General features: G+C 47.3%; 1 protein-coding gene across 2 annotated transcripts in view; it reads left to right on the forward strand.

Annotated features, from left to right (window-relative positions):
* Positions 1 to 13111, forward strand: part of LHCGR (luteinizing hormone/choriogonadotropin receptor) — a 225149-nt gene that overhangs the window by 121222 nt on the left and 90816 nt on the right. For both annotated transcript variants that reach the window (XM_077485600.1, XM_077485599.1), the window contains exon 4: positions 10810 to 10884. In XM_077485600.1, the coding sequence (XP_077341726.1) occupies positions 10810 to 10884 (75 nt within the window). The remainder of the gene's footprint in view (positions 1 to 10809; positions 10885 to 13111) is intronic.

Genomic DNA, 13111 nt, shown 5'->3' on the forward strand with positions numbered 1-13111 from the left:
ACATTTCAGTTGTCAGCAGGGAAGCCCGCTGACAGTTGATGAGTCATCGGTTGATAAGGACGTGGGGGCTGACTTCCCAGACGTGGGGGCTGACTTCCCGGCCTGCTCCTTAACAATCAGCTATTCTTCACTCAGAATTAGAATTGGTTGATAATTTTTTTGACCAATTCGAATCATTCCGAAAATTTGGAATTCGTTAGAAAATTAATTAACTAAACAAAATTAAATGAAAACTAAATGAATTTAGAAATTAATCAAGGATGCTAAATTAGTTACATAATGGATCTATTCGAAGTGAAACAAAACAAATTTTTCTGCTCTGCATATGTCTACTGGGCACAGCGGGAGATTCATCTATCTGCACTGTATAGTGCAGATGGTGCAGATGGGGGGATTTATTATTGTTTCATCATCCATATAGTCATTTACTAACATGCTGTTATTAGCTTTCGGTTGTGCCTTGCAATAGTAAATTTGCCATAAAATGCCTGAAAATATGAGAAACATAATTTTCACATATTTTGTCAGCACAGGTTGACCATCAAGTGGTTCTTCTAATGCAACGTACACACGACCGGACTTTCCGGCAGACTAGGTCCGACGGAATCAGTCCGTCGGACATTTCAATCGTGTGTGGGTTTTTCATTAAAAAAATCTGACGGACCTAGAAACATGTTTCAAATCTGCCCAATGGATTTAATTCCTATCGGGAAAACCATTCGTCTGTATGCTGGTCCGATGGACCAAATACAATGCAGGGGAAGCTATTGGCTACTGGCTATTGAACTTCCTTTTTTAGTCCCGTCTTACGTCATCATGTTTAAAACTAACTGACTTGGTCCATTCATGTGTGGGCAAGTCTGTTCGCTCAGAAGTCCGTCGGAACTGCGCCAAAAGTCTGTCGGGAAGACCGTCTGACCTTTTCTGACGGAAAGTCCGGTCGTGTGTACGCGGCATTACAGTGGTCACATTCACAATGAATCCTATGAACATTATTCAGTTTCATTGTACTTTTCAGACACATTTGATTTCTTCTATGTTTTTTAATAGAATCCCTCATAAGCCATCAAAATAAATGAGCTGACTACTATGTGGGTTGGGGAGTATGCCCCCTAGAGGGCAGGTTATAAACCACAATCCATGAAATAGTTTTCCAGACTTCCATTGCTATAGCATTATCCTCTTAATGCCAGGGACCAGCAGACACTATAAAGCTCCTCTCTCATTCTCAGTATCCTGTAGTGTTTCAGGATGGGGATGCAGAACATGATTCATTCCTCACCAGTCACTCGTGTCTTCCTTTGACACGTTATTTGATCATTAGCAGTACTCTGTATTTTGAATTCACTTCACCACATAGACACATACCAAAGGAAGCTACATCACTTCTATAGAGGCAAGGCCTACTTTTCCTGACTCCCCTGGCCAGGTCCATAGGCTAATCCTGTCCCACAGCAGGCTCCAATATAAAGACCAAGCCACGAGGTGAGGAACATGAAGTACACCTGTTCTCCCACCAATTAGAGCCACCATTTTTTTTAAATAGCCTTTAAAGTTCACTTTTTTATTTTCTTTTTTCTAAATTCCAGCTCCTTTATTTACCAATATAGTGTACTTATTTGGCAAAAATAAAACCACTTTCCATTAATTCTACATCGGTTTACCTCGCACTCGCCATAACTGTTTAAACACACTGCTCGATTACATCTGCCTTAGTTCCTGATCAGACTAGAGGTCATGACACAGGAATGAGTTGACCAGCTGATCTCATTAGCACACACCCTGCCTCATCTACTCTCTGCTGATCAACTCCTCCCTGTGTCATGACTAGGGATGAGCTTCGTGTTCGAGTCGAACGTACGTTCGACTCGAACATTGGCTGTTCGGGCGTTCGGCGAAATCCGAACTCTTGGTCCGTTCGCGTCAAAATTCGTGTGGCGCGCGCGGACCACAATGCACTGCGGTGGCGCAGTGCATTGCTGGCTCGTGATTGGCCAAGCATGCACTGTGACCCCGCATGCTTGGCCAATCGCAGCGCCAGCAGCGAGGAGAGCCATGATTGGCCACAGGCATCCTGCCTGTGGCCAATCATAGCTCAGGCTATGTAGTGCACGCCCCACACTATATAAGGCCGCCTTTGAGGCGGCCTCGTGTAGTGTGTTGGCATCTGAAGCAGTGGGTGTTCTGTGTACCTTCAACACAGTTACACACCAATCGTTTTTGGCTGATTTCCTATCTTGCTCTTGTGTAGTGGTTATTGTCTGTGCCCTGACCGCAGTATACACCACTATATTCACCTCACCTATATAGCTAGTGATCTAGCTTTAATAATAGAGCTTGCAGTCAGTAGTGTTAGGAGATAGTGCGTGCTGTCTGCGTGCTCTGTACCCAGTACATACCGCTATAATCCACCTACATAGCTGTTCTCTATTTGAGCCCAATTGCCATCTGCAGGAGTTATTGGAAGTTGTGTGTGCTTCCAGCACAGCACAGTATACATCTGTATATACCCCTTTAACTCTGCTGTTTTCTGGTTATTGTCTGCGTGCCCTGACCGCAGTATACACCGTGATATTCACCTCACCTATATAGCTAGTGGTCCATCTTTAATAATAGAGCTTGCAGTCAGTAGTGTCAGGAGATAGTGCGTGCTGTCTGCATGCTCTGTACCCAGTACATACCGCTATAATCCACCTACATAGCTGTTCTGTATTTGGGCCCAATTGTCATCTGCAGGAGTTATTGGAAGTTGTGTGTGCTTCCAGCACAGCACAGTATACATCTGTATATACCCCTTTAACTCTGCTGTTTTCTGGTTATTGTCTGCGTGCCCTGACCGCAGTATACACCGTGATATTCACCTCACCTATATAGCTAGTGGTCCATCTTTAATAATAGAGCTTGCAGTCAGTAGTGTCAGGAGATAGTGCATGCTGTCTGCATGCTCTGTACCCAGTAAATACCGCTATAATCCACCTACATAGCTGTTCTCTATTTGGGCCCAATTGCCATCTGCAGGAGTTATTGGAAGTTGTGTGTGCTTCCAGCACAGCACAGTATACATCTGTATATACCCCTTTATCTCTGCTGTTCTATAAAAAAGGCATCTGCAGGAGTTAGTGGGTGTTGTGTGCCTCCAGCACAATATAAACTACCCAACTACTGTTTTACCCAACTCCCTTCAGGCCATTACCATGTCTGGAAGGCCAGCAAGGAGAGGCAGACAGGCGTGAGCCGATAAAAGAGGGCAAGCAGGCTCTGTGTCTAGAGACAACAGTGCTGGTCGTGGACGCGGTGCATTGTCATCAGCACGTGGCCATGGGACATGCTTGTCCTTCTTTTCTGCAGCTGGACAAGTTGAACCGCAACATGCCAACGACTTGGTAGAGTGGATGACCAAGCCCTCTTCATCCTCCTCATCCTCTCTCACCCAGTCTCAGGGTAGTAGCAAAGCAGCTGCCAACACATCGTCTTCCCTCCTCTCAATGTCATCATCAGTGACTCCTTCCCTAGACCCACCACGTCCTCCTGAGGAGTCTCCTGAACTCTTTGAGCACAGTGTTGGGTACATGCTCCAGGAGGATGCCCAGTGTTTGGTGGGCTCTGATGATGACACTCAGCTAGAGGAAGGCAGTAGCGTGAGCGCAGAGAGAGGGGATGCTCAAGAAGGACAGCAATCTGGCAGTCATGTTCCACAAGCTGCAGCATACTGCCAGGTTTGCTACAGCGATGAAGAGGGAGGGGATGATGAGGGCACTGACTCCACGTGGGTGCCTGGAAGGAGGGAGGAGGAGGAGGAGGAGGAGGAGGAGGCACATGTCCAACGAGGCAGGATGCCCTCCGGGGGCCAGCTTAGGGGCAGCACACCGACTGAATCACACCGCAGAGCTCCGCCTGCGCAGAGCGCTTCCTCTGTGCGTTATTCTAAAAGTTCTTTGGTGTGGGCCTTTTTTGAGACGAGTGCATCAGATCGCACCGCTGCTATTTGAAACATATGTCTCAAGCGTATCTCACGTGGCCAAAACATCAGCCGCTTGGGCACCACATGCTTGACCAGACATATGTTGACCTGCCATGCAGCTCGTTGGCAAGCGTACCTCAAAGACCCACACCAAAGAACAAAGCGGACCTCTCCTTGCTCCTCATCAGCTGGCATCTCCAACCCCACTAGACCTTCAGTCCTCTCTGAAACCTGCTCTGAGAGGAATGAAGGTGTAGAATTAGGTGTGTCACAGCCAAGTGCTTCCGGGAACTCTGCTAGTGGTACATCCACATCCGATTATAGCAGGCAAATGTCCCTGCCCCAGCTGCTGGACCGGCGGAAGAAGTTTACTCCCAGCCATCCACATGCCCAGCGGTTGAATGCTAGCTTGGCTAAATTGCTAGCACTTCAACTGCTGCCTTTTCAGTTGGTAGACTCGGCCCCCTTCCGTGAGTTTGTACAATGTGCGGTTCCTCAGTGGCAGGTCCCCAAACGCCACTTTTTCTCACGGAAGGCGATTCCGGCTCTCTACCGGCATGTGGAAGGCAATGTCCTTGCCTCGCTGGACAGGGCGGTCAGTGGTAAGGTGCATATTACCGCTGACTCATGGTCCAGCAGGCATGGACAGGGACGTTACCTGTCTTTCACGGCCCATTGGGTCACTCTTCTGGCTGCTGGGAAGGATGCAGGACAAGGTGCAGTAGTGTTGGAGGTTGTTCCGCCACCACGCCTCCAAAATGCTACTATTGGTTGTGACACACCTCTCTCCTCCACCCCCTCCTCTTCTTCTTCCTCCATGGCCTCTTCCAGTGCTCTGTCCTCAGAACCAGCGGTGCTCCGTAGGCGTTCCAGGGGCTACGCAAGTACGCAGGCAAAACGATGCCATGCCGTGCTTGCGCTGGTTTGTTTGGGGGACAGGAGCCACACTGGGGCGGATGTTTTGTCAGCTCTGCAGGGGCAGGCCGAGAGGTGGTTGACGCCACGCCAGCTTAAGCCAGGAATGGTGGTTTGCGACAATGGCACCAACCTCCTCTCCGCCCTCCGACAGGGACAACTGACCCATGTGCCCTGTGTAGCTCACGTCCTTAACCTGGTGGTGCAGCGGTTCTTGGGCAGGTACCCCGGCTTACATGATGTCCTGAAGCAGGCCAGGAAAGTCTGTGTGCATTTCCGCCGATCATTTAATGCCTGTGCTCGGCTGGCTGAGCTCCAAAAGGAGTTGAACCTGCCCAAGAACCGCCTTATATGTGACATGCCCACCAGATGGAACTCAACATTGGCCATGCTGCAGCGGCTGCACACGCAGCAGAGGGCCATCAATGAGTACCTGTGCGACTACGGCACCAGGACAGGGTCAGGGGAGCTCGGTTTTTTCTCACCACGCCAGTGGGGCATGATCAGGGATGCATGCACTGTCCTGTCACCGTTTGAGGAGGCCACAAGGATGGTGAGCAGTGACAGTGCATGCATCAGTGACACTGTACCTCTTGTCCACCTCTTGGAGCATACGCTGCGTGGAATAATGGACAGGGCACTTGAGGCAGAACAGAGGCAGGAAGAGGAGGACTTCCTTGCCTCTCAAGGCCCCCTTTATCCAGACAGTGTTCCTGCTGTGCCACCCATCACACAGGAAGAGGGTGAGGAGGAGGAAGAGGAGGAGGAGGATGATTGTGTCAGCATGGAGGTGGAGGCTGGCACTCAGCATCAGCATCAGCAGCAGCAATCTTATAGGGATGATTTACAGTCCCAAGAAACAGGTGGACTTGTACATGGCTGGGAGGAGGTAGCTGCGGATCATGTTGTCCTTAGTGACCCAGAGGACTCCGGACTGAATGCCTCAGCTAACCTATGCTGCATGGCCTCCCTGATCCTGCAAAGCCTGCGGAAGGATCCTCGTATTCTTCGGATCAAGGAGAGGGACCATTACTGGCTGGCCACTCTCCTTGATCCATCGCAGAGGGAGCAGAGGATGAGACATCTCTGGGAGGCCTTGCAGAAAGCTCTGTGCAACGCGTTCCCAGAGACTGGGAGGTAACAAACTCCTGGTCCTGGACAACGTGTTGCTGAGGCATCAGTCAGAAGGAGCGGTGGAGAAGGTGGCCGTCTGACTGATGCTTTCAGACAATTTTTTAGTCCGCAGCCCCAAGGTATGATTGGTTCCAGCACCCATCGCCAGCGTCTAATTTACATGGTGCAGGAATACCTAGGGGCAAGGTCAGACTTGGACACCTTTCCCACCGAAAATCCTCTGGCTTACTGGGTCTTGAGGATGGATCACTGGCCAGAGCTTGCACAGTATGCAATTGAGCTACTGGCCTGTCCTGCATCCAGCGTTCTTTCGGAACGCACCTTCAGTGCTGCTGGTGGCTTTGTTACCGATCACAGGGTGCGCCTGTCCACCGAATCAGTTGATTGACTGACCTTCATCAAGATGAATCAGTCTTGGATCACCCACAGCTACCAAGCACCTGAAGCTGATGTAACCGACTAATTTTTTTTGAAATACCACATCCCTTCAAGACTGCCTATGCTGATGCTGAGTGACTGTCCTGTTATGTTGATTGTCTATCCTCTTCCTCCTCCGCTGATATGTTGGAAGAACATTTTTGGTTCTGGGTGATGCCAGCAGCCCAATTTTTCTGCCCCTGTTTAACAGGGGCGTTTAATTACAATTTTTGATGCAATGCTTTGCAGCAGGGCTAATTCCTGCAATAAAACTAGAGTATATGGCAGAGGTTGGAGTGTGGTGGCACCAGCACCAGTACCTAAGGCCCAATTTTTCTGCCCCTGTTTAACAGGGGCGTTTAATTACAATTTTTGATGCAATGCTTTGCAGCAGGGCTAATTCTTGCAATAAAACTAGAGTATATGGCAGAGGTTGGAGTGTGGTGGCACCAGCACCAGTGCCTAAGGCCCAATTTTTCTGCCCCTGTTTAACAGGGGCGTTTAATTACAATTTTTGATGCAATGCTTTGCAGCAGGGCTAATTCCTGCAATAAAACTAGAGTATATGGCAGAGGTTGGAGTGTGGTGGCACCAGCACCAGTGCCTAAGGCCCAATTTTTCTGCCCCTGTTTAACAGGGGCGTTTAAGTACAGTTTTTGATGCAATGCTTTGCAGCAGGGCTAATTCCTGCAATAAAACTAGAGTATATGGCAGAGGTTGGAGTGTGGTGGCACCAGCACCAGTGCCTAAGACCCAATTTTTCTGCCCCTGTTTAACAGGGGCGTTTAATTACAATTTTTGATGCAATGCTTTGCAGCAGGGCTAATTCCTGCAATAAAACTAAAGTATATGGGAGAGGTTGCAGTGTTGTAACACCAGTGCCAGCGGCCCAATTTTTCTGCCCCTGTTTAACAGGGACATGTAATTACAATTCTTGATATAATATTTCACAGGAAGGCCCGCTCCTGTGCCCACCCAGAGTAATTGTGAGGACTTATAGTGTTGTGGCACCAGCACCACAACCACCAAAGGTAAATTTTTCTACCACTGTTCAACAATGGCATGTAATTACAATTCTTGATATAATCGTTCACAGCAGAGCGCTCCAGCGCCCACCAAGAGTAACTTTGAGGGCTTACAATGTTGTGGCAAAACCAACACCTTGTTCCGCCATTTCTGCAGAGCATATAGGGCAGGCCCCTACTTTCAAACATCCAATTTACAAACATCTCCTACTTGCAAAGGGAAGGAGACAACAGCAAGTGAGATGAAAAAAGATGGACGACAAAACAAATTATACAGGGGTGATAACCCTTCCCTATGTTTTCCAAAAAGCTTAAAAATAGTTTTTTTGACTGGAGCTACACTTTAAAAATGTACAAGTTGAAAATTACAAACAAATTCAACTTAACACAACAAACCTACACAGTCCCTGTCTTGTTTGCACCGCCTGTATACTGCTGTTCTGAGTATATAGGGCCTGGGGGCCACACGCATTTCCTTTTTTTAATATGGGTACGGGGTTCCCCTTAATATGCGTACAAGACCCAAATAGGCTGGTAATGGGCAGGGAGGGCTACCCATGCCATTTTTCTGAATGATTTTCAACCATATTGCAGGAACCAGATATAACATTAAAACCGCAAGCAGTTTTAAATGGTGTTATTTCCGTTTAATGTCATTTTGTGCAGGGACTGTTCTAAACACGGGAAACACGTGGCACTTCACAGGCATACTACAGACACCCCCCAGGCACCATATTTAAAGGAATATTTCACTTTTTTTTTTTCACTTTAATCGTCATTAAAATCAGTGCTCCCGCAAAAACGGCCATTTTTAAAAACATTTTAGGCATTGACCCATGTCCCCTGGGGCAGGAGCAAGGTCCCCAAACCCTTTTTAGGACAGTATCTTGCATATTAGCTGTTAAAATTAGCATTTTCCATTTCAAACGTTCGAGTCCCATAGACTTCAATGGGGTTCTAACGTTCGTAACGAACGTGGGGTCCGTTCGAAAGTTCTGGTGCGAACCGAACCGGGGGGTGTTCGGCTCATCCCTAGTCATGACCTAAAGTCTGACCAGGAAGTAAGGCAGAAGTAATCAAGCAGTGTATTTAAACAGTTATGAAGACAGTGAGGTAAGCCTATGTAGAATTAATGGAAAGCAGTTTCATTTTTTGCAACATAAGTAACATTATTGCTACACCAAGGTTACACTTGTTCCTTACTTAGACATTTCTCTCAGTAAGTGACACAGACAACTTCTTCAATTAAATAAAGTTCCTTTTTACTGACAAACTCAGGAACTACAGGTGCACTTCACATCATTCCCCAAGACATCTTCACATACATGTGCAATTGATTGCATACAATTGGCTGTGCCATTTTGCAGAGGTAGAATGGCTGAAGACAAACACTCTCCCTAGCAGTTAAAGTGGCAAAGGTGCATAGAGAACTTGGTGCAGCCCATACCTGAACTGGATAATGCCCACAGCAACACAGTCCATAAAACTTGGATTCCCTTTAGAATGGGCCCATTAAAGTGGTTCTAAAGCCTTAAGGTTTTTTACATAAATGCAATCAAAAACCTTATGTGCTGCAGAAGCCTACCAGCCCCCCATTCTTACCTGAGCCTGATCCGATTCAGTGATGTGCACGTTCTCGCCGCTGTCCCCCACCTCATTGGGCAGATTGATAGCAATGGCAGTCATTGGCTCCCGCTGCTGTCAATCAAATGTCGGGGGCAGGGTAGACTCACCCGGGCAGTGTCAATAGAGGCAAATTGGGCAGCTTGGGAGCCCTCAGAGAAGGTGGCTTTCCCTGGGGGCTATCATATAAATGTACTCACCGAGGCCAAGATGCCGAGAGCGGTCGCTGTTGCGACTCGGCGCAGACCACCCCTGAAAGTGGCACAGAGAGTGGTTGCACCAAGAGGCACAAGCTACCAGTAGGACAGTCACTTGCTAGCAGATCAGCAGGTAGCTTGAGCAGAGCTGAGAGGTGATGTCCCGTGGGAAGGTCCGAAAGCAATGGTAGCAAGTCCGTAAGGCAAAGACAGAATCCAGGAGACAGGCCAGGGGTCAAACACAGTCCAGATCAGAAGACAAGTACCAGGAACGCTGAGACAGAAGGATAATCCAAGACAAGCCGGGGGTCGAACACAGGAGACAGCAGGTAAGTCCAGATGCAGGCTGAGGGTCAAACACGTTAGAAAGCAGGAGTCCAAGATCAAGCCAGAGGTCGGGTCAGGAGAAGATCAGCGAGGTCGATAAGGCAATCCGGGTCACAACGGGTAATACAGATAACAGAAGCAGACGTGGGAATCACAGGAAGCTGAAGACAAACCAGCAGTGTGTTTGGATGACCTCACTTCCTTTATAGGTCAGCGAGGGGTCACACCCTGTGTGTGTGTGCTTGTGTGCTTTCGTTTATTCCTCTTGCACACAGCTGTGCGCCGGAGTGCTTTAACCGTGCGCATCCTATGACAGGGGCATTCCCCCGAAGAAGAGGGGCCTGGAACACTGGCGGGGACCACAGAAAATGAGTATTGGGGCTGTTCTGTGCAAAACCATTGCACAGAGTAGGTAAGCATGATGTCTTTTTTTTTGTTTGTTTTGTTTTGTTTTTTTAACTAAAATAACATAGGTTTATAATTACTGTTATCCCTTGGTGCCTTTTAAAGGGTTTAGGATATGGGGAGGTGGGGTTTATGATCACGTGACTGTCGTGAGTCTCAGTGATCACGTGATGGAAAGCTGTTAGCCGTCGGTAACTGTGCCAGGAGTGCTTGACACAGCTTTTATTGCATGCAAATATGTGGTCACTCGGCGCCAAGGCCCCCCAATTAGAGGCCGCATATTTGGGTGCGGCCGCTAGGTTAAAGGGGTGGCGAAGAATAGGAGAAACCACATTGCTGCAGTTGATCCTCACAGATCTACATCCATTGGACTCTCTCTCTGGGGTCGATCCTCTACAGATATTTATACCTTTAGATATGACGCATCTGCAGAGGAAGAAGTCACACACGACCCGACCCCTGCAGCGATCAGCCAGAATATTGATAGTAACACAGAACCAGAATAACAATGCAACCTCAAAAAAATTAAATAACAGTATACAATAGGCCTACAACCCTATACACTAAAAAAGTCATATTAGAATAAAAAAGGATTCAACAAATTGTACAGATTTTTTTATCATAGCAGGACCCAAAATAAAAAAAGTGGATATTCTGCACAGTGGCGAGGGATACAGTACGGATATTATATTATATATGTAAAGCGCTGCGTAAATTGGCGGCGGTATATAAGTGCCTGTAATAATATTAATGAATATTGTATAATACAAAAGACAGTACTAAACAGCATTTTCTATTTTTGCAGAATTATCCGTAACACAAAACATCTGGTATATATTGGGCATGGAGCATTTGGCAACCTACCAAACCTAAAATACTTGTAAGTTGTTTTTTTTTCCTTCTTAAATGTCTGATAATTATTTTAAATTAAACCTGTAATGTGAAAGACATGTGGGGCTACCATAGCTTTCCTCTTCTCCTGAAAACTCGAATTTCTTGGCTCTGCCATTCTGGAGCTCTGGCTTTCATACTTTGAGATGCTGGCAATAACATGCATGCAATAATTGATTTAAAACAGGCATATCACATTTGACTTTGAAAAGGGAATTTTCATTTGGCAAAAAGAATTTTCCTCCAGCTTAGTGGAGTTCTGCTAACTTCCATCATCCCCAATCAGAATTGCTTGGAATTTGGGTGTCAACATTTTAAAACTTAAGCACCAGACCACTGTTGAAAGGTTAAGGCATGACTTTATTCCAATAAAAGTCAAGGGAACAATCCAAAGAGTATCAAACACTTTGGGGGGGGGGGGAGGGTAAAAATGCTCCCTTCATCAGGGCTTGATTGAAAATAATCTAAAGAGACTAGAAGTAAAATAGACCTTTAATGGTATTTCTCCCACTGTGATTACAAGCACAGGCCTTGTCAGCAAATGGTTTGAAATCCGGTATAGCAGGGGGACTAAAAGCTGCTGCAGGTATGCAAAAGGCACCTCTAAGTCTTGGCACTTTATACCTGTAAACAGAATTTTGTTATTGTTAAGGCCTGTGTTGATGGGCTTGGTGTTTGAGTGGATGGGCAATTTGCAAATGCAGTGGTGCCCCCCCCCCCCCCCAATGCTAGTCACCACAAAATAAAAAAGGGTACTTAACCACTTAAGGACCACCGTATTGCCATTGTATGTCATTACAATGGCACAGGCAGGCACAAGCACGTACATGTACGTGCCTGCCTTCCAGCGGGTGGGGGGTCCGATCGGACCCCTCCCACTGGATATGGCGGTCCGGTTCGCTGCAGGAGCGATCCGTGATGAGGGGATGGCCGTTGGTTTCTGGCCACCCCCTCTGGATCGCTCCTGGCCAATGACGAGCTTCCTCCCACTGTGTATTGTATACACAGGAAGGAGGAAGTGATGTCATTCTCCTCGGGTGGTCTTTTTGACCGGACTACGAGGAGAAGACAAAAAGTAAGTGCACCAAAACACTACACTGACACATAGGTACACATAGGTACACAAACCCCCCCCCCCCCGATTGCCCCCCCTCCCCCCCAGTCACAGTGTCACTGATTGCATTGATCATTTATTTACTGATCACTGCATTCAGTGTCAGTTGTAACAGTAAAAACTGTCAGGGCAGTTAGTGTTAGGTCCAGGGTAGCCCCCTATCACCCCCCAATAAAGGTTTAACCCCCTGATTGCCCCTAGAGTTAACCCTTTCACCCCCTTTTGCCAGTGTCACTAAGTGATCATTTTTCTGATCGCTGCATTAGTGTCGCTATTGTCGCTAGGTAGCTAGTTATTTTTTTAGGTTCACTGTCAGGTTTTTATAGCGCTAGGTACCCCGATATACTACCCAATAATGGTTTTAACCCCCTGATTGCCCCTAGAGTTAACCCTTTCACCCCCTTTTGCCAGTGTCACTAAGCGATCATTTTTCTGATCGCTGCATTAGTGTCGCTATTGTCGCTAGGTAGCTAGTTATTTTTTTAGGTTCGCCGCCAGGTTTTTATAGCGCTAGGTACCCCGATATACTACCCAATAATGATTTTAACCTCCTTATTGCCCCTAGTTAACCCTTTCACCCCCTTTTGCCAGTGTCACTTAGCGATCATTTTTCTGATCGCTGCATTAGTGTCGCTAGTGTCGCTAGTGTCGCTAGGTAGCTAGTTATTTTTTTAGGTTCACCGCCAGGTTTTTATAGCGCTAGGTACCCCGATATACTACCCAATAATGGTTTTAACCCCCTGATTGCCCCTAGTTAACCTGGTTAGTTTGCTTTTTATAGCATCAGGGCACCCACCATTTATTACCCAATAAAGGTTTAACCCCCTGATCACCCGGCGGGTGATATCAATTAGGTTTTAGGGTCAGGGTCTGCGTCGCCCCAGGCAGCGCTAGGTTAGTGCCAGTACCGCTAACACCCATGCGCAAAGCATACACCTCCCGTAGTGGTATAGAATCTGAACAGATCAATATCTGATCTGATCAGATCTATACTAGCGTCCCCAGCAGTTTAGGGTTCCAAAAAAACGCATTGTTAGCGGGATCAGCCCAGATACCTGCTGGCACCTGCGTTTTGCCCCTCTGCCCAGCCCACCCAAGTGCA

Source organism: Lithobates pipiens, unplaced genomic scaffold, assembly GCF_037356315.1.
Source record: "Lithobates pipiens isolate NorthernLeopardFrog02 unplaced genomic scaffold, aLitPip1_a1.2 Scaffold_18, whole genome shotgun sequence".
NCBI lineage: Eukaryota > Metazoa > Chordata > Amphibia > Anura > Ranidae > Lithobates > Lithobates pipiens.